This window comes from Bufo bufo, chromosome 5 (assembly GCF_905171765.1).
Source record: "Bufo bufo chromosome 5, aBufBuf1.1, whole genome shotgun sequence".
NCBI lineage: Eukaryota > Metazoa > Chordata > Amphibia > Anura > Bufonidae > Bufo > Bufo bufo.
In genome coordinates this window covers 562,046,934-562,069,420 of record NC_053393.1, presented here as the reverse complement: position 1 = coordinate 562,069,420, position 22,487 = coordinate 562,046,934, and the positions used below count along the sequence as shown (strand labels likewise).

Here is a 22,487-nt window from a genome sequence, read left to right as displayed (position 1 = left end):
TTTACGGCCACATATTGGGTGTTTCTGTAAACGGCAGAGTCAGGGCAATAAAGATACAGTCTTGTTTGGCTGTTAACCCTTGATTTGTTAGTGGAAAAAATGGGTTAAAATGAAAAATTAGACAAAAAAATGAAATTCTCAAATTTCCTCCCCATTTGCCAATAACTCTTGTGCAACACCTAAAGGGTTAACAACGTATGCAAAATCAGTTTTGAATACCTTGAGGGGTGTAGTTTCTTAGATGGGGTCATTTTTGGGTGGTTTCTATAATGTAAGCCTCGCAAAGTGACTTGAGACCTGAACGGGTCCCTAAAAATTGAGTTTTTGTAAATTTCTGAAAAATTTCAAGATTTGCTTCTAAACTTCTAAGCCTTATAACATCCCCAAAAAATAAAATATCATTCCCAAAAGAATTCAAGCATGAAGTAGACATATGGGGAATGTAAAGTCATCACAATTTTTGGGGGTATTACTATGTATTACAGAAGTAGAGAAACTGAAACTTTGAAATTTGCTAATTTTTCCAAATTTTTTGTTAAATTAGGTATTTTTTGGTGCAAAAAAAATAATTTTTTTGACTTCATTTTACCAGTGTCATGAAGTACAATATGTGACGAAAAAACAATCTCAGAACGGCCTGGATAAGTCAAAGCGTTTTAAAGTTATCAGCACTTAAAGGGACTCTGGTCAGATTTTCAAAAAATGGCCTGGTCCTAAGGTGTAAAAAGGCTGTGTCCTTAAGGGGTTAAAGTCTCTTATTTCTGAACACAAAAAAAATGTCTCTTTATGCCAAAGCCTATATGCAATGATAAGTAATAAAAGGAAAGCTCTGACCTTATTCTGAAGAGCAGGAACAAATGTCAATCTTAACCTCTTCCTGACCCCTAACGTACTACTACGTCATGGGAACCACTGCGTTCCCGCAATTTGACGTAATAGTACGTCATGGTGATCGCGCGGGCATCAGAGCGGTGTGCGCGCGATTACTGCAGGGGCCCGGCAGTCCCTGGTAGCCGGGCCCCTGCTTTATCTGCCGGCATCACTGTAAAAGCAGATGCCGGTGGATTAACCCCTTCTATGCCGCGGTCCGCGCTGACCGCGACATAGAAGGGGCTTGTGCCGGGTGAGTGAGTGCATCGAGTCCCCGCGCTGCTGTGGCAGGGACCCGATGTGTGACAAGGCAGCCCGATGCCGTGCAGAGGCTGCCCAATGCCTTGCACGGCATCGGGAACTGCCTTCTACGAGTGCCGAGGAGATCCAACCTCAGGCCCGTCTCCTAGGCAACCTGTCCAGCCTCAGGCCCGTCTCCCAGGCAACCTGTTAGTGTATGACTCAGTGTCATACACTAGCAGGCAATGCAGATGTATTGTAATGCATTGCAGAGGGGATCAGACCCCCAAAAGTGAACATCAGAAATAACATAAAGAGAAAAAAAAGGTAAAAAAATGTGTTTTTAATAAAATTAATAAAGTAATAAAATTAATAAAGTAAAAAAAGAAAAAACCGCCCCTTTCCTCTTATTTTATAATAAAAAAAACACACATATTAGGGATCGCCGCGTCCATAATGACCGGCTTTATAAATATATCACATGATCCACCCTGTCCGATAAACACTATAAATATATATTTTTTAAACGGTGTAAAAAAAAAGCCAAACACCAAGCGATCAAAAGGCGTATGTCCCACAAAATGGTATCAATAAAACCGTCACCGCAAAAAATGAGCCCCTATCTAAAACTATCGCTCTCAGAACATGGAGACAATAAAACATAATTTTTTTTATTTCAAAACTGCTATTATTGTGCTAAAGTGAAATACATAAAAAAAAATATACATATTAGGTATCGCTACGTCCGTAACAACCATCTCTATAAAAATATCACATGACCTAATCCCTCAGGTGAACACCGTAAAAAAAAAAAAAAAAACTGTGTAAGAAAAAAAATTTAAAAAATTTCACATTACATCACAAAAATTGCAACAGCATGTAATCAAAAAGGCGTATGCCCCCCCAAAATAGTACCAATCACACCGTTACCTCATCCCGCAAAAAATTAGACCCTACCTAAGAGAATTGGTCAAAAAATAAAAAAGCTATTACTCTCAGACAATGGAGACACTAAAATATGATTTTTTTTTTGTTTCAAAACTGCTATTATTCTGCTAAAGTGAAAAAAATAAAAAAAAGTATACATATTAGGTATTGCCACATCCGCAACAACCAGCTCTATAAAAATATCACATGACCTAACCACTCAGATGAACACCGTAAAAAAAAAAAACTTTGTAAAAAAAAAGCCATTTTTGTCACATTACATCGCAAAAATTGCAACAGCAAGTGATCAAAAAGGCATATGCCCCCCAAAATAGTACCAATCAGACCGTCACCTCATCCCACAAAAAATTAGACCCTACCTAAAAGAATCGGTCAAAAAATAAAAAAGCTATGGCTCTCAGACTATGGATACACTAAAATATCATTATTTCGGTTTCAAAAATGCTATTATTGTGTAAAACTTAAATAAATAAGAAAAAGTAGACATATTAGGTATTGCCACATCTGTAACGATCTGCTCTATGAAAAAGTCACATGACCTAATCCCTCAGGTAAACGCTGTAAAAATAAATAAAAAAATAAAAACTGCGCCTAAACAACCAATTTTTTGGTCACCTTGCCCCATAAAGTGTAATAATGAATGATCAAAAAATCATATGTACCCGTAATTGGTACCAATAAAAACGTCAACTCTTCCTGCAAAAAATGAGCCCCTGCACAAGACGATCGTCAGAAAAATAAAAAAAATAGGGCGTTCAGAAAATGGAGATACAAAAACCAAATTTTTGTTTTCAAAATTGCTTTATTATGTAAAACTGAAACAAACATCATAGAAAGTAGACATATTTTATATCATTGCGTCCTTAACAACCTGCTCTATAAAAGAAGTGCATGATCTACCCTGTCAGATGAATGTTGTTAAAAATAAAAAATAAAAACGGTGCCAAAACATCAATTTTTTGGTTACCATTGCCTCACAAAAAACGTAATATAGAGCAATTAAAAATCATATGTACCCCAAAATAGTACCAATAAAACTGGCACCTTATCCCGTAGTTTCCAGAATGTGGTCACTTTTTTGAGTTTCTACTCTCGGGGTGCATCAGGGGGGCTTCAAATGGGACATGGCATCTAAAACCAGTCCAGCTAAATCTGCCTTCCAAAAACCATATGGCGCTCCTTTCCTTCTGCTCCCTGCCGTGTGCCCGTACAGCGGTTTACGACCACATATGGGGTGTTTCTGTAAACCGCAGAATCAGGGTAATAAATATTGAGTTTTATTTGGCTGTTAACCCTTGATTTGCTACTGGGGAAAATGGATTAAAATGTAAAATCTGCCAAAAAAGTTAAATTCTGAAATTTCATCTCCATTTTCCATTAAATCTTGTGGAACACCTAAAGGGTTAACAATGTTTGTAAAATCAGTTTTGTATACCTTGAGGGGTGTAGTTTCTAAAATGTGGTCATTTTTGGGTGGTTTCTATTCTATAAGCCTCACAAAGTGACTTCAAACCTGAACTGGTCCTTAAAAAGTGGAAATTTTCCGAAAAATTATAAGATTTGCTTCCAAATTTCTAAGCCTTGTAACGTCCCCAAAAAATAAAATGTCATTTTCAAAATGATCGAAACATGAAGTAGACATATGGGGAATGTAAAGTAATTGCTATTTTTGGAGGTATCACTATCTATTATAAAAGTAGAGAAATTGAAATTTGCTAATTTTTCCACATTTTTGGTAAATTTGGTATTTTTTTATGAATAAATGATTTTTTTTTTACTCATTTTTACCACTGTCATGAAGTACGATATGTAACGAGAAAACAATCTTAGAATGGCCTGGATAAGTAAAAGCCTTTTAAAGTTATTATCACATAAAGTGACACATGTAAGATTTGCAAAAAATGGCCTGGGAAGGAAGGTGAAAACAGGCCCGGGGTTGAAGGGGTTAAGGGAGACATGTCTTTTCTTGATATGATGCGATGTTTGCGCTGACTTGCGATGCTTTGTGTTGACTTGCGATGCGCTGCTGCAGGGTTTGGGCCTAGTGGTGGGAAATTAGCTGGCTGAAGTACGTGGTCTCTCCGTGGATAGCGGTGCAGGCCCTCTAGCAATGGACTTTGGCCCCCCACCATGCTTCTCTTTCTCTCTCTAAGGATCGCAGGGGGGTCGGCCCTCTTTCTCTGACCTTTGCCGTTCTGCCACTTTAAGGGTCGGCTGCAGTTTGACTAATGCACACGTTCTATGGCCTCTATGGTAGCTCCGCTGAGATGTCTTTGCTTGCTCACTCAGGGAACAGTTTCTGCGCGGCGGTATATGCTGGCGCTCTGCTGCTCTAATGCGCTCTTTACTGTGCAAGTTGAGGAGCGCTATCACTTCGCCCTCTGAGGGTAATAGTTCCACTGTGGCAGGTGCAGCACTATGAAGTGCCTTTTTCTGTTACTCTGTAATTCCTCTAGCGCCGTTCTATGGAAGCAGTAGGTTTAAAGAGCAACCAAATGCTTGAAATAACTTCTTTATTAACTTCAACTTTTCTTCATATATAACACTGCCGCCTCCGCAGCAGATAGTCCATGTACATAACATGTGTTGAAAGATATCACAAAATGGCGGTATGCAGTTAGCAGTAACTATTTGCAGATTGGTTGAGTATGATCTGGTATGGTTGTATGCAATTTGGATTGCTATATGTTTGTATGGTATTTGTAGTAGTTCACAGTTTGCAACTGTAGCTGGCAATTTGCAATTTGTATTTGTACTTTGCAATTATATAGTTGCAATTGGTGGAACTGTAAGTAAACACATATATATATATATATATATATAGTTCAGTATACAGTTCTAAACACAATACTAACAATATGAACATTATATAACTGTTTTAAATACCTATATTGGCCTCTTGTTCCCATAAAATCAGCTCTCAGTGGAGTGAATGTCTCTTCAGCTCCTGTCTCTGGTGAATAATGATTCTAGCAGCAGGAGCTGGGGGAATTCCCAGACAGGCTGTGTGTGAGTCTGGCTGTGGTTGGTGAAAACTCTTGCTGTATGAGAAGCTGGCTGTGATTGGTCTAGACTTCTGCCCAGCAACAACAGATAAACACTATGCTTTCTGTTGTTTCTGCTGTGTCACTGAGCTTACCTTACATTACAAAATGAATCTTAAAGGCATATTATCTTTTTCTGCTTCTGTGAACACAAAATATAACAACAGTTATATGACATCCAAAACGTGATGTCACAGTAAATAACTCTGCTTTTGTCTTTAACACATAAACATAGGAACTGTATTAAGGCTATTAACAGGTTTAGCTGTATACACATATAAGCTGTACTAGTAACCTCGGACAGGTCTTAGCTGGCCAGCTACACTTAGTGTGACCTCTTGTATTCGCTGGCGCTGGATCATAAATCCTAAGTGATGTAACACTAATAAATGCCATAAACTGCAGACAAAAGAAGCCGTGTGCCGCAATTCTCTATTATTTGGCTACGACTGACAAGTCCTTGCTGGCACTGGCAATAACGGTGTGCGGTGCTCTACCTCTACAACATTGATATTGGGGATATGTGATAGATATCATGTATGACATCAGGGATATGTGATAGATAACATGTATGACATCAGGGATATGTGATAGATAACATGTATGACATCGGGGATATGTGATAGATAGCATGTATGACATTGGGGATATGTGATAGATAACATGTATGACATTGGGGATATGTGATAGATAACATGTATGACATTGGGGATATGTGATAGATAACATGTATGACATCAGAGATATGTGATAGATAACATGTATGACATTGGGGATATGTGATAGATAACATGTATGACATCAGGGATATGTGATAGATAACATGTATGACATCAGGGATATGTGATAGATAACATGTATGACATCGGGGATATGTGATAGATAACATGTACGACATCAGGGATATGTGATAGATAACATGTATGACATCAGAGATATGTGATAGATAACATGTATGACATCGGGGATATGTGATAGATAACATGTATGACATCGGACATATGTGATAGATAACATGTATGACATCAGAGATATGTGATAGATAACATGTACGACATCAGGGATATGTGATAGATAACATGTATGACATCAGGGATATGTGATAGATAACATGTATGACATCGGGGATCATTTATAAAATGTGTTATATGTGATAGGAGCGTTACCCCCCCCCCCCATACTATCAGATTGGTTTACTCCGGGCATCGATACTTTTATATCCAGATTAATATGGTACCGGGATTTGCTTTTTCCGATACTAGGCTGCGCTGCTGTGCCCTCGGCGCTCCGTGTTCTCATAAGCGGGCACAGTGAAGAAGTTGGGAGACCCTCCCCACTGCCACCGATGAGAAGATCAAGGGGAGGGGGCTGAGAAGCTGACGCTGCCACCGATGAGAAGATCAAGGGGAGGGGGCTGAGAAGCTGACGCTGCCACCAATGAATTCAATGAACCCCTAAGTACAGATGTGCGCAGCGGGTGCCGGCCGTATCACAGCCCTGGCCTCAATGACAGGGATCCCACTGAGCCGCGTCTATTCACCGCTCTTGTACGGCGCCCTCAATGTACATTTATATTTAGGGGTTAATTATATTCATTGGTGGCGCAGTGCCCCCCCCCCTCATCTCCTCAATATTATATTAATTGGTGGCAGTGGCCACAGGGTTCCCCCTCCTCATTGGTGGCAGTGGCCACAGGGTTCCCCCTCCTCATTGGTGGCAGTGGCCACAGGGTTCCCCCCTCCTCATTGGTGGCAGTGGCCACAGGGTTCCCCCCTCCTCAGTATCTTCATTGGTGGCAGTGGCCACAGGATCCCCCCTCCTCATTGGTGGCAGTGGCCACAGGGTCCCCCCTCCTCATTGGTGGCAGTGGCCACAGGGTCCCCCCTCCTCATTGGTGGCAGTGGCCACAGGGCCCCCCCCCCTCCTCAGTATCTTCATTGGTGCAGTGGCAGCTTCCCATCGGAGCCCCAGCAGTGAGATCGCGGGGCTCCGATCGGTTACCATGGCAGCCAGGACGCTACTGAAGCCGTCCATGGTCATCTCCCTGCCGTGTGCACAACGCCCAGCGTGAAGTCCTATCACCCTAATCGAGCTCTGTAGGACGAGGGTTCTGCCCCTCAGGGGGGTAATACTAAGTAAAAAGGAAAGAAAATGCACCAAACACCAAAATATTAAAAGTTTAAATCACCCCTTTCCCAATTTTACATATAAAATATATAAACAATAAAAAAATATATATTCGGTATGGCCGCGTCTGAAAAAGTCCGAACTATTAAACAATATCTCCTATGCGGTGAACGCTGTAACAGAAATAAAATAAAATAAAAACTGCGCGATTCGCCATTTTTTGGTCACCTTGTCCCCCCAAAAAATCGGATAGGACTGTTCTATTATGGGCCGGAGGTTCTATAAAATGCGGAAACCATGCGGCTTTTTTGGTGTTTTCTTTCGCGTGGTATCAAATAGTATCGAGTATCACAATACTTTTTTATGGGATCGAAACCGAATCAAAATTTTAGTATGGTGACAACCCTGGTGTCGGATATATGTTCCTCTGGGTTTGGACTGAACTGGTGTCATTACTTTTTCAGGCCGGTGGGGGTCATCAGCTACTTGTGGTGAGTACATTCTCCAGAGAGGGGGAGGGGCTAAGACTGACAACTGGGTGGGGGAGGGGATAAGACTGACAACTGGGTGGGGGAGGGGCTAAGACTGACAACTGGGTGGGGGAGGGGATAAGACTGACAACTGTCGTGGGTGGGGGAGGGTCTGACTGACAACTGTCTGGGTGAGGGTGGGGCAAAGACTGACAACTGTCCGGGGTGGGGGAGGGTCTGTCTGACAACTGGGTGGGGGTGAGGCTAAGACTGACAACTGTTTTGAGCGGTCCAGATGTGGTTGTCTGTTCCTTAGTTGTAGCTGGGGACGGAGAGGTTTAGCATGTAAGATACTCCAGTCACATCCAGAGCTGCAGTCAGTGGTATCCTGTTACATCATCTCTTATACTCCAGTCACATCCAGAGCTGCAGTCAGTGGTATCCTGTTACATCATCTCTTATACTCCAGTCACATCCAGAGCTGCAGTCAGTGGTATCCTGTTACATCATTTCTTATACTCCAGTCACATCCAGAGCTGCAGTCAGTGGTATCCTGTTACATCATTTCTTATACTCCAGTCACATCCAGAGCTGCAGTCAGTGGTATCCTGTTACATCATCTCTTATACTCCAGTCACATCCAGAGCTGCAGTCAGGATCCCACTGGTTACCATTAGGGGTTTGTTAGATCATGTGAGTTATAACTCTGTAGCTGAAGAAGGAAGAAGTTTCCCGGGGTGTGATTTGGCCTAGGATTTGTCCCCCAGGTGTGAGGTGGTGAGGGGCCCAGGATTTGTCCCCCAGGTGTGAAGTGGTGAGGGGCCCAGGATTTGGCCTCTCGGGGTGTGAGGTGGTGAGGGGCCCAGGATTTGTCCCCCAGGTGTGAGGTGAAGAGGGGCCCAGGATTTGTCCCCCAGGTGTGAGGTGGTGAGGGGCCCAGGATTTGTCCCCCAGGTGTGAGGTGGTGAGGGGCCCAGGATTTGGCCTCTCGGGGTGTGAGGTGGTGAGGGGCCCAGGATTTGTCCCCCAGGTGTGAGGTGGTAAGGGGCCCAGGATTTGTCCCCCAGGTGTGAGGTGGTAAGGGGCCCAGGATTTGTCCCCCAGGTGTGAGGTGGTGAGGGGCCCAGGATTTGTCCCCCAGGTGTGAGGTGGTGAGGGGCCCAGGATTTGTCCCCCAGGTGTGAGGTGGTAAGGGGCCCAGGATTTGTCCCCCAGGTGTGAGGTGGTGAGGGGCCCAGGATTTGTCCCCCAGGTGTGAGGTGGTGAGGGGCCCAGGATTTGTCCCCCAGGTGTGAGGTGGTGAGGGGCCCAGTATTTGTCCCCCAGGTGTGAAGTGGTGAGGGGCCCAGGATTTGGCCTCTCGGGGTGTGAGGTGGTGAGGGGCCCAGGATTTGTCCCCCAGGTGTGAGGTGAAGAGGGGCCCAGGATTTGTCCCCCAGGTGTGAGGTGGTGAGGGGCCCAGGATTTGTCCCCCAGGTGTGAGGTGGTGAGGGGCCCAGGATTTGGCCTCTCGGGGTGTGAGGTGGTGAGGGGCCCAGGATTTGTCCCCCAGGTGTGAGGTGGTAAGGGGCCCAGGATTTGTCCCCCAGGTGTGAGGTGGTAAGGGGCCCAGGATTTGTCCCCCAGGTGTGAGGTGGTGAGGGGCCCAGGATTTGTCCCCCAGGTGTGAGGTGGTGAGGGGCCCAGGATTTGTCCCCCAGGTGTGAGGTGGTAAGGGGCCCAGGATTTGTCCCCCAGGTGTGAGGTGGTGAGGGGCCCAGGATTTGTCCCCCAGGTGTGAGGTGGTGAGGGGCCCAGGATTTGTCCCCCAGGTGTGAGGTGGTGAGGGGCCCAGGATTTGTCCCCCAGGTGTGAGGTGGTGAGGGGCCCAGGATTTGGCCTCTCGGGGTGTGAGGTGGTGAGGGGCCCAGGATTTGTCCCCCAGGTGTGAGGTGGTAAGGGGCCCAGGATTTGTCCCCAGGTGTGAGGTGGTGAGGGGCCCAGGATTTGTCCCCCAGGGTGTGAGGTGGTGAGGGGCCCAGGATTTGTCCCCCAGGTGTGAGGTGGTGAGGGGCCCAGGATTTGTCCCCCAGGTGTGAGGTGGTGAGGGGCCCAGGATTTGTCCCCCAGGTGTGAGGTGGTGAGGGGCCCAGGATTTGTCCCCCAGGTGTGAGGTGGTGAGGGGCCCAGGATTTGTCCCCCAGGTGTGAGGTGGTGAGGGACCCAGGATTTGTCCCCCAGGTGTGAGGTGGTGAGGGGCCCAGGATTTGGCCTCTCGGGGTGTGAGGTGGTGAGGGGCCCAGGATTTGTCCCCCAGGTGTGAGGTGGTAAGGGGCCCAGGATTTGTCCCCCAGGTGTGAGGTGGTGAGGGGCCCAGGATTTGTCCCCCAGTTGTGAGGTGGTGAGGGGCCCAGGATTTGTCCCCCAGTTGTGAGGTGGTGAGGGGCCCAGGATTTGTCCCCCAGGTGTGAGGTGGTGAGGGGCCCAGGATTTGTCCCCCAGGTGTGAGGTGGTGAGGGGCCCAGGATTTGTCCCCCAGGTGTGAGGTGGTGAGGGGCCCAGGATTTGTCCCCCAGGTGTGAGGTGGTGAGGGGCCCAGGATTTGGCCTCTCGGGGTGTGAGGTGGTGAGGGGCCCAGGATTTGTCCCCCAGGTGTGAGGTGGTGAGGGGCCCAGGATTTGGCCTCTCGGGGTGTGAGGTGGTGAGGGGCCCAGGATTTGTCCCCCAGGTGTGAGGTGGTAAGGGGCCCAGGATTTGTCCCCCAGGTGTGAGGTGGTAAGGGGCCCAGGATTTGTCCCCCAGGTGTGAGGTGGTGAGGGGCCCAGGATTTGTCCCCCAGGTGTGAGGTGGTGAGGGGCCCAGGATTTGTCCCCCAGGTGTGAGGTGGTAAGGGGCCCAGGATTTGTCCCCCAGGTGTGAGGTGGTGAGGGGCCCAGGATTTGTCCCCCAGGTGTGAGGTGGTGAGGGGCCCAGGATTTGTCCCCCAGGTGTGAGGTGGTGAGGGGCCCAGTATTTGTCCCCCAGGTGTGAAGTGGTGAGGGGCCCAGGATTTGGCCTCTCGGGGTGTGAGGTGGTGAGGGGCCCAGGATTTGTCCCCCAGGTGTGAGGTGAAGAGGGGCCCAGGATTTGTCCCCCAGGTGTGAGGTGGTGAGGGGCCCAGGATTTGTCCCCCAGGTGTGAGGTGGTGAGGGGCCCAGGATTTGGCCTCTCGGGGTGTGAGGTGGTGAGGGGCCCAGGATTTGTCCCCCAGGTGTGAGGTGGTAAGGGGCCCAGGATTTGTCCCCCAGGTGTGAGGTGGTAAGGGGCCCAGGATTTGTCCCCCAGGTGTGAGGTGGTGAGGGGCCCAGGATTTGTCCCCCAGGTGTGAGGTGGTGAGGGGCCCAGGATTTGTCCCCCAGGTGTGAGGTGGTAAGGGGCCCAGGATTTGTCCCCCAGGTGTGAGGTGGTGAGGGGCCCAGGATTTGTCCCCCAGGTGTGAGGTGGTGAGGGGCCCAGGATTTGTCCCCCAGGTGTGAGGTGGTGAGGGGCCCAGGATTTGTCCCCCAGGTGTGAGGTGGTGAGGGGCCCAGGATTTGGCCTCTCGGGGTGTGAGGTGGTGAGGGGCCCAGGATTTGTCCCCCAGGTGTGAGGTGGTAAGGGGCCCAGGATTTGTCCCCAGGTGTGAGGTGGTGAGGGGCCCAGGATTTGTCCCCCAGGGTGTGAGGTGGTGAGGGGCCCAGGATTTGTCCCCCAGGTGTGAGGTGGTGAGGGGCCCAGGATTTGTCCCCCAGGTGTGAGGTGGTGAGGGGCCCAGGATTTGTCCCCCAGGTGTGAGGTGGTGAGGGGCCCAGGATTTGTCCCCCAGGTGTGAGGTGGTGAGGGGCCCAGGATTTGTCCCCCAGGTGTGAGGTGGTGAGGGACCCAGGATTTGTCCCCCAGGTGTGAGGTGGTGAGGGGCCCAGGATTTGGCCTCTCGGGGTGTGAGGTGGTGAGGGGCCCAGGATTTGTCCCCCAGGTGTGAGGTGGTAAGGGGCCCAGGATTTGTCCCCCAGGTGTGAGGTGGTGAGGGGCCCAGGATTTGTCCCCCAGTTGTGAGGTGGTGAGGGGCCCAGGATTTGTCCCCCAGTTGTGAGGTGGTGAGGGGCCCAGGATTTGTCCCCCAGGTGTGAGGTGGTGAGGGGCCCAGGATTTGTCCCCCAGGTGTGAGGTGGTGAGGGGCCCAGGATTTGTCCCCCAGGTGTGAGGTGGTGAGGGGCCCAGGATTTGTCCCCCAGGTGTGAGGTGGTGAGGGGCCCAGGATTTGGCCTCTCGGGGTGTGAGGTGGTGAGGGGCCCAGGATTTGTCCCCCAGGTGTGAGGTGGTGAGGGGCCCAGGATTTGTCCCCCAGGTGTGAGGTGGTGAGGGGCCCAGGATTTGGCCTCTCGGGGTGTGAGGTGGTGAGGGGCCCAGGATTTGTCCCCCAGTTGTGAGGTGGTGAGGGGCCCAGGATTTGTCCCCCAGGTGTGAGGTGGTGAGGGGCCCAGGATTTGGCCTCTCGGGGTGTGAGGTGGTGAGGGGCCCAGGATTTGTCCCCCAGTTGTGAGGTGGTGAGGGGCCCAGGATTTGTCCCCCAGGTGTGAGGTGGTGAGGGGCCCAGGATTTGTCCCCCAGGTGTGAGGTGGTGAGGGGGGCCCAGGATTTGTCCCCCAGGTGTGAAGTGGTAAGGGGCCCAGGATTTGTCCCCCAGGTGTGAGGTGGTGAGGGGCCCAGGATTTGTCCCCCAGGTGTGAGGTGGTGAGGGGCCCAGGATTTGGCCTCTCGGGGTGTGAGGTGGTGAGGGGCCCAGGATTTGGCCTCTCGGGGTGTGAAGTGGTAAGGGGCCCAGGATTTGTCCCCCAGGTGTGAGGTGGTGAGGGGGGCCCAGGATTTGTCCCCCAGGTGTGAGGTGGTGAGGGGCCCAGGATTTGTCCCCCAGGTGTGAGGTGGTGAGGAGCCCAGGATTTGTCCCCCAGGTGTGAGGTGGTAAGGGGCCCTGGATTTGCCCCCCAGGTATGAGGTGGTGAGGGCCCCTGGACTAGCCCCCGTGGGGCCCCTCACGCCTCTCTCTGTTTTGTGCAGTCTGGTCAGCGCCTCCCCGTTTGCCGCTCAGAATGACAGAGAGACGCTGCGGAACGTCCAACAAGGGAAGATCAACTGGAGCTGCCCGTCCTTCACCCGGCTGAGCGCCGACGCCAGGCACTTCATGATGGCCGCCGTCCACATGTCTCCAGAGTGAGTCCGTGCATGTCGGCTTATACCCGAGAGTCAGAGCTCGCCACTTAAAGGGCCGGCGCAGGCTTCTGCCTGCAGAATGGGGAGTTTCATTTCATCATTTCTAAGATCTCTTGTTTACATCCAGAGACTGAAACCCATTCTGACCTAGTCCTGCTACTCAGCTGAGGGCTTGTCACAGTGTATCAGTGCAGACATCATCTGTGAGAAAAACACCACAGCAGCACAAATCTGTCTTCTGTCTCTGGTACATTGTAACAAGCCCTCAGCTGTGTACATTGGACAGCGGGGTCGCTCCAGGTCAGCACCCACTGGATACATTGTTTCTCTTCATGTGATACTTTCTGACATTAACTCTTTGTCTTCTCGGTTCTGGCAGCGCCCGGCCCAGCGCCCGCGACTGTATCCACCACAAGTGGTTTACGGTGAGTCGGGTTTTCTATTGTGCGTTATTCCATCCAGCGGAGGTCACGAGGTCACATCATGGTATTATACCGTCATACCGTCATGATATAGCACAACATATTCCGCAGCGCAGTCCAGAGGTTGTCAACAGTCACTGTCCCCAGGAGCTGACAATCTAATCTCACAGGACAATTCCATAGGGAGCCAGGTAATCTGTCAGGATGGTTCTGGAGTTCGGGAGGGGGAGAACATGCAGACACCATGCAGATGAACCCAAGACCCCAGGGCTGCAAGATAACAGCACCAAGAGAGATGATGGCGGCATTAACCCCTCCTGGTGCCTTTCACTCTCTTTTCTACTGTACGTCCCCCCTGCAGACCTAACAGCAGACAGCTCCTTCCCGATATCCCCCCAGGTACATTGGTCGGAACGTTTCCCAGCCTCTCATATTCCATCAGGAGGCCAGACATGACTGAGGGGGCAACCAGGAGCTTATGTTCTGCACAGCTGCATTGAACATGACCCGACTCCTCTTCTTCCTCCTCATTCTACCTCATGATTCTCCTCCTCTATTTCCCTCTTTTACTCCTCCTATTTCTCTTCCTCCGCATCTTTTTCTTCCTCATCCTTCTCTTCTTCCTCCATCCCCTATTTTTCCTCCCTTTCCTCAACCTCCTTTTCCTCCTCCTGTTTTTTCTCCATCTGTTTCCTCCACTCCTTTTCTTCTTCCTTTTCCTCATAATTTCTTCCAATACTTCCTCTTATTCCTCCAGCTCTTCTTCTTCATCATCATCCTCCTCCTCCTCTTCTTCTTCATCCTTGTCTTCTTCCTGCCCCTTACTGCTCTTCCTTCTTTGTCATCCCTTTTTTCTTTTCTTCTGCTCCATTCTCCTCTTTCTTTTTTTCCTCCTCCTCTTCTTCTTCCTTCATCCCTTATTTTTACTTCTCTTCTTTTTTTTTTCCTTTTTCTTGTTCTTCATCCTCTTCCACTTTTCCTCCAGATCTTTTTCCTCTCCTCTCTTCTCCCCTTTCTCAACTACCTCTTCCTTCTCTTCTTCCTCTTATTCCACTTCCTTTTCTTTTTAGTAATTTTCCTTTTTTTGCTACCTGTCTTTCTCCTCCTCCTCTTCTTCTTCTTCCTCTTCCCCTTTCTCTTCCTCTTCTATCTCCTCCTCCTGTTCTTCCTCCTTCTTGTGTTTTTTTCTCCTTATCTTCCTCCGAGTATTTCCACTTTTCCTCCTTCCCCTCTTTTTCTCTTTCCTCCTCTTCTTCTCCCTTCTCTTTTTCTCCCCCTCTCTTACACTTCCCCTTCCTCCTTATTTTCCTCCTCATATTTCTCATATGCTCTTATTACTCCTATTTTTCATTCTCCACCTCTTCCTATTTCTTCTTCTCCTTCCTCCCCTTTTTCCTTCCCTTTCTTATTCTTAGTCCTCTTCTTGATTTTTCCCTCTTCCTTCTTTTCCTTTTGCTCCTCATATTTCCTTTTCCCCCTTCTTATTTTCCTCCTCTTCTTCATTTTCCACAATTTCCTTTCTCCCCTTTCTTGCTCTTTGTGCCCCTTTCCCTTCTCCCCCTTCTTATTCCTCCTCCTCTTTTTTCTTCTTCTCCTCTTCTCCCTTTTTGCCCCTTCTTCCTCCTCTTCTTATTTCTCCTCTTCCTCTCCTTTTCTTCCTCTTTTTGCTCCTCCTTTCCTCATCCCTCTTCTTATTCCTCCTGATACTTCTCAGCTTCCTTGATTTTGTTCTGTGTCACTCCAAATGGCAAAAATTAGAAGAAACTCCTCTGTTCTGTAGGTTCCTCAGGAGACTTCTGCTTCATCTCCTCTCCCCTCCACTGCTGCACCATAAGCAATAGGTTTGGAGCAGGGAGAGTGGCTTAGACCTCCTTGTCCAGGCTAGAAGGTGGCCTGCTGCAGCAGAAGCCTCAGAGGCTGAGCAAACTGCTCCATACTGCACAGCAGCACACTTTAACACAGGAGTTCACAACCTGCCGTCCGGGGGCCACATGCGGCCCTCAATGTGATTCCCCAAACATCACAGATAAGCTGGTGGCCGTTCACCTGTAGAAGAGGAATGCTGGGCAGGTGCACAGCGAGCTAGCTACTGATGGTGCGCTGTGTGGCCATGTCTGGCAGAAGGTGGCTCTTGTGGCCCCTGTGCGGCATTCTAGAAGTAGATGAACTGGAGAGGTAGCTGCTTTTAGTGTAGTGCAGAGTGCGAATGGACCTCCCCGTTTTCTCCATAGGTAGGTGTCCTGGAGTGGAACCAGCACACATCAGATATACTCTCAATCAATGTGTCAGGAATGTTTCAGGTTACAATATATGTTTTCACTTTTTTGTGGCCCTTGGTATTGGTTCAGTCTGACACCGTGGCCCTCAGACGAGAGAAGGTTGTGTAGTACAATGACCTGTAAACATAATGGTGGGACCTGCTCTGTGATTCCCCCCCTCCATCCCCACGGGGTCACCTATAACTGAAAACACCCATTAAGAACATGTGGTGGCTCCTCAGAGGCTGACCGCCCGATATCAGCCCACATTCACTCTGACGTCCAGCGATGTCCTCATGATTCTGATCATTCTTCCATGTCCGTATTCTGTTCCAGGCGAGCTCAGGCCCAGAGGACATTCAACCGATCAGCTCCAAAAACCTCAGGTTCCTTGTGGCGCGCAGTCGGTGGCAGGTGAGTGATGGTCCCATGTAATAGGAAGATGGGTAATGATGCACATAATACTGGACCTCACCGATTGTGTGATTAGGTGGATCACAGCAGAACCTCAGTCTGAAGATCAGTCCTAGACAGGTAAAGTGGAATATAACAGCTGCATATCTGACCAGCGGTCATGGCCATGATCCACGGGAACAGCTGTCACCTATGATCCACAGGAGCAGCTGTCATGACCATGATCAAAGGGAGCAGCTGTCACCTATGATCCACGGGAACAGCTGTCCCCTATGATCCACGGGAGCAGCTGTCACCTATGATCCACGGGAACAGCTGTCACCTATGATCCACGAGAACAGCTGTCACCTATGACCCACGAGAACAGCTGTCACCTATGGTCCAAGGGAGCAGCTGTCACCTATGGTCCAAGGGAGCAGCTGTCACCTATGATCCACGGGAACAGCTGTCACCTATGATCCACAGGAACAGCTGTCACCTATGATCCACGGGAGCAGCTGTCACCTATGATCCACGGGAGCAGCTGTCACCTATGATCCACGGGAACAGCTGTCACCTATGATCCACAGGAACAGCTGTCACCTATGATCCACGGGAGCAGCTGTCACCTATGATCCACGGGAACAGCTGTCACCTATGATCCACAGGAACAGCTGTCACCTATGATCCACGGGAGCAGCTGTCACCTATGATCCACGGGAACAGCTGTCACCTATGATCCACGGGAACAGCTGTCACCTATGATTCAAGGGAATATCTGTGTCATATGATCCACGGAAGCAGCTGTCACCTATGATCCACGAGAGCAGCTGTCACCTATGATCCACTGGAACATCTGTCACATATGATCCAAGGAAGCAGCTGTCACCTATGATCAAAGAGAGCAGCTGTCACCTATGGTCCAAGGGAACAGCTGTCACCTATGACCCACGAGAACAGCTGTCACCTATGACCCACGAGAACAGCTGTCACCTATGGTCCAAGGGAGCAGCTGTCACCTATGGTCCAAGGGAGCAGCTGTCACCTATGATCCACGGGAACAGCTGTCACCTATGATCCACAGGAACAGCTGTCACCTATGATCCACGGGAGCAGCTGTCACCTATGATCCACGGGAGCAGCTGTCACCTATGATCCACGGGAACAGCTGTCACCTATGATCCACAGGAACAGCTGTCACCTATGATCCACAGGAGCAGCTGTCACCTATGATCCACGGGAACAGCTGTCACCTATGATCCACAGGAGCAGCTGTCATGACCATGATCAAAGGGAGCAGCTGTCACCTATGATCCACGGGAACAGCTGTCACCTATGATCCACGGGAGCAGCTGTCACCTATGATCCACGGGAGCAGCTGTCACCTATGATCCACGGGAACAGCTGTCACCTATGATTCAAGGGAATATCTGTGTCATATGATCCACGGGAGCAGCTGTCACCTATGATCCACGGGAGCAGCTGTCACCTATGATCCACTGGAACATCTGTCACATATGATCCAAGGAAGCAGCTGTCACCTATGATCAAAGAGAGCAGCTGTCACCTATGGTCCAAGGGAACAGCTGTCACCTATGACCCACGAGAACAGCTGTCACCTATGATCCACAGGAACAGCTGTCACCTATGGTCCAAGGGAGCAGCTGTCACCTATGATCAAAGAGAGCAGCTGTCACCTATGGTCCAAGGGAACAGCTGTCACCTATGACCCACGAGAACAGCTGTCACCTATGACCCACGAGAACAGCTGTCACCTATGGTCCAAGGGAGCAGCTGTCACCTATGGTCCAAGGGAGCAGCTGTCATCTATGATCCACGGGAACAGCTGTCACCTAAGATCCAAGGGAACAGCTGTCACCTATGATCGAAGAGAACAGCTGTCACCTATCATCCTTGAGAACAGCTGTCACCTATCATCCTTGAGAACAGCTGTCACCTATCATCCTTGGGAACAGCTGTCACCTATCATCCTTGGGAACAGCTGTCACCTATCATCCTTTAAACAGCTGTCACCTATCATCCTTGAGAACAGCTGTCACCTATCATCCTTGGGAACAGCTGTCACCTATCATCCTTGAGAACAGCTGTCACCTATCATCCTTGAGAACAGCTGTCACCTATCATCCTTGAGAACAGCTGTCACCTATCATCCTTGGGAACAGCTGTCACCTATCATCCTTGGGAACAGCTGTCACCTATCATCCTTGAGAACAGCTGTCACCTATCATCCTTGAGAACAGCTGTCACCTATCATCCTTGAGAACAGCTGTCACCTATCATCCTTGAGAACAGCTGTCACCTATCATCCTTGAGAACAGCTGTCACCTATCATCCTTTAAACAGCTGTCACCTATCATCCTTGGGAACAGCTGTCACCTATCATCCTTGGGAACAGCTGTCACCTATCATCCTTGGGAACAGCTGTCACCTATCATCCTTGAGAACAGCTGTCACCTATCATCCTTGAGAACAGATGTCACCTATCATCCTTGAGAACAGCTGTCACCTATCATCCTTGAGAACAGATGTCACCTATCATCCTTGAGAACAGCTGTCACCTATCATCCTTGAGAACAGATGTCACCTATCATCCTTGAGAACAGCTGTCACCTATCATCCTTGAGAACAGCTGTCACCTATCATCCTTGGGAACAGCTGTCACCTATCATCCTTGAGAACAGCTGTCCCCTATGATCCAAGGAGGCAGCTGTCACCTATCATCCTTGAGAACAGCTGTCACCTATCATCCTTGAGAACAGCTGTCCCCTATGATCCAAGGAGGCAGCTGTCGTATATGATGCAATAGTTGTCACAGTAAGAGCCCTCAGCTGAGACGGAGGAGGTTTCTCGTGCGTTTGCTTTACCCTTCTGGTGGTTTTGTGGGTCTAGGAACCCTGGTCTCCCCACTGATGATGGGGACAGAAGAACAGAATATTCCCCAAATCCGCATGTTGCATCTGTGTATTGTGCTCAGATTGTGCTGAGGAAAACACTGTGGAAGCCAAGACTCATTGTGCGGAAATGTTCCTTGTGATTGTGACACAGAGGATGTTACAGTGACAAATGTGGGAAATATTATCCTGAAAAAATGTAGAAAAACCTGGGAAGTTCCAGGAGAAATTATCAGGACAAAGCTTTCTATTGTGTGACCATGTGTGAGTGCTGGGATACGGAATCAGGCCACCATTTTCATTGTCCATTGCTCTTGTATTTCACACCATATTTGGTGGATTTACCATGTAACACTCTTCACTTCTGTGTTTTCAGCGCTCGCTAATGTGTTATAAATCCATCCTAGTGATGAGGTCCATTCCTGAGCTTCTGAATAGCAAGCTGGAGAGTACATCACTGGGCATCCCCCGACACTTGGTGGAATGCAGCAGCTCGTCCTCCAGTAGTGGCTCGTCTTCTGATAATGAGAGTGACATTAGTCCTACCGCAAAAGACTGCAATCCTTCTCTCGAGCTGCACTTGTCCATTTTCAAAATGTCTGAAAAGGACACACTGCAAAAGTGTAACACATCAGAATCTGGAATTGACCGGGAAGATAACGAAGACAAGAAGATGGAAAATCCAGATACCTCTCCAATGACTAGACACAAGCGTGAACATGAGAGTGTTGTTGGCTCAAATAAAAGCCAAAGGGAACTGGAGGATGACAAGAAAATGCTGGTTCACTCTGTGGCGACATCTCCAGGAAGGCGCCTTAAGTACAGAGCTGCCACCATTGAAGTTGGGGGCCTCGCCTCTAAAAAGCCAAAGACTGGATCTTTTATTAGGGGGACTTCTGCAGACAGTGCTCTGTTGCTTCAGAGAGCAGGTGACAAACCATCGTTAGCCTGTGTGCCGAGGCAAAGTATCATCAATAGCACATTCTACAACCAGGGTTCTGAAGGACCTGGCATGGCACCACAAGATGGGTCACTGAAAGACAAAGACTTCATCAAGCACCGGGAGCGGGCACGCAGGAGTTTGATGAAGGCTGGATATTCTCAAAAAATTTTGAGTGGTTTGCGAGAACCACTTCTGGAGCAGTTCACGATAGAACAAAGAATGTTGTCCGACCAAGATGCACAGCTCAGCTCCCTTAAGAAATCGGCTTCATTTGACACGGCAAAGAGTGCCTTAAGGTCCTCGTTCAAAGTTTCAAGCAGAAGCCGTTCCCTTGATGATTACAAATCAAGACCCTTGAGCATCTATAAAGGAACTGTTGTGGAAGAAATAGATCAAGATTCTTTGAGAGCTGAACAAGGAACATTTAAAAAGACAGACACTGACATTAAGCTTCATTCTGACAACTCCATAAGACCCATCTCACTACCTCCTGAGATTCATCAATATTCAGCACCAGTAAAGATGTCTTCAACACAAAGACCTTTGTCTGCACCCACTACAGATAGGGAAAACACTATTATTGCAGTTTTCCATCAGCATCCTATACTGCAGACCAGCGTAAGTAGAGAAAGACCGTCATCTGTACAACCAAAGGTAGAGGAAAGTACCGTAATAGCATATGTGATACCAAGACAAACCCCAGACTCCTCAGCAATGAAGAAAACTGGTACAGTGAAGGCTCCACCTCAGTCTTCTCAACACAGTATCAAGGACCAAGGTCCATCCTTAGACAGTCAAGGAGGAGTGACGTTTACAGTCCATAGCACTTCTGAGGGAAATGACTTTCTTACATCTGATACTTCCACAGAAGGGGATACATGCACTGAACTCTTCATGGTGGACAAGACAAAGGGTGAAGGGTCAAAGGTTTTCACTGAACCCAAGACAGAAAAGTTGTTTCAGTTTGTAGAGCTGAGCAATGATGACAACACAAGGATGACAGTGATATGTCAAGGAAACATTGAGGAACATGTCACAGCTAATGAAGAACCTGACAGAAGTGCAGGGAATATGACTGACTCTGTCTCTACACCAATACAGGTAGGTACAGCCACAAAATCTTCAGAAGATACAACCCCCCAAGATACCATTATGGCAGAGGTCACAGTTGTCCAGCCTGATGATGGAGACCTGATAAAACCACCCATCAATCAGACAATGGACCTCCATAAAGATCACAGTGAAGAAAAGTCTCCATTTGAAACATTAGAAACTATACAAAAAATGGAACTCCCAGCAGGTGGTTGTGATGCATCTCCTCAGGATGATGATGTTGGCAGAGATTTTCAATGTCCTGTATATAGCGCTGCACTAGAGGACTTAGTTGGAGAGATGGCCTCTTTGTCGGATGAGATGGATGCGTTGGCGAGTGAACAAAGGCCGGTTGGCCAAGAAGTTCCTTCTCATTTTCCCCCAGTTGTTCCCTCTGGATTACAAGATGTGGGTCCGGGGGAATGCCCTGCAATGGATATGGACCCCAGCCCCGTGGAGGAAATAACAAAGGATCTACAGATGACATCGGCTTCTCAGTGTAGCTTTTATGAGTCTCTGTCTCGGGCTGAGGTCTCCACCATTGAGAGCCACAGCTCCAGTAAGACATTTATTTCTCATTCGGATAGCTCTGGCACAGGGCGGCGATCTGACAATTTCTCAGACTTTGATGAGGCGGGTAGACGTTCGGAAGTGTCACTGGTGGAGATTGGTGAAATGCATCATAAGCAGTCATCCACAAGTCCAGAGCTTCGCCAGTTGGATGTTGATGCTGCTTGTTCCCAGCTCCATGATTTTTATGATATATGTACATCTCCCCAGACATCTTTGATGATAGAGGATCAGAAGTTTAATTTGTCTTCTCCAGCATCTAAGCATCCAACAGACTGTGGTGAAACAGCCATGGAAACATCAGTGGTGTTGGGGAAGTCCACGAAGGATGGGCTACCACTGCAGCCACTGCAGCTGTTGGACCATCAGCAAATTACAACTAAAGACAGAAAAACCTCAAGGAAACGAATCAAACTCTTCCGACCTCATAGAAAATCTGAAAAAAACGTGAAAACCCCAGAAATAAGTCTGAAGCAGAAAGTAAAAGCCTCCGTGGCCAACATATCCCGCATCATCAAACGAAAACCGGGGAATGGAAAGGAAGGTGAGAAGAGAGAAGATGATCATGAGCATGTATAATGCTATACATGATCTATCTGCATGACCATACATGACTAGTTCATACATGATCTGTCTACATGACTGAATGTGATCTTTCCACATGACCAGTCTACTTGACCTACATTACCTGTCTACATGACCATAGATGACCACACATGATCTGTCTAATGACCATATCTTACTAGTTCATACACAATCTGTCTACATGACCAAAGTTGACATCACCAGTCTACATGTTTATACATGATCTATCTACTTGACCATTCATGACCATTCTACTTGATTATACATGACCACACCTTACATGATCTGTCTACATCAGGTTCTGCAACCTTTGGCACTCCAGCTGTTGTTAAACTAAAACTCCCAGTATGCAAAGCTGCTCAACTGTTCTCTGAACTTTCATAGACGGGAATGGAGCATGCTGGG

The 22,487-nt window shown here is 48.5% G+C and overlaps 1 protein-coding gene across 25 annotated transcripts in view; it reads left to right on the top strand.

Moving 5' to 3' along the window:
* OBSCN (obscurin, cytoskeletal calmodulin and titin-interacting RhoGEF) overlaps positions 1 to 22,487 on the top strand; it is a 622,289-nt gene that overhangs the window by 576,574 nt on the left and 23,228 nt on the right. For all 25 annotated transcript variants that reach the window (XM_040431714.1, XM_040431713.1, XM_040431717.1 and 22 more), the window contains 5 exons: positions 7,694 to 7,720; positions 12,755 to 12,907; positions 13,287 to 13,332; positions 15,924 to 16,001; positions 19,269 to 22,041. In XM_040431714.1, the coding sequence (XP_040287648.1) occupies positions 7,694 to 7,720; positions 12,755 to 12,907; positions 13,287 to 13,332; positions 15,924 to 16,001; positions 19,269 to 22,041 (3,077 nt within the window). The remainder of the gene's footprint in view (positions 1 to 7,693; positions 7,721 to 12,754; positions 12,908 to 13,286; positions 13,333 to 15,923; positions 16,002 to 19,268; positions 22,042 to 22,487) is intronic.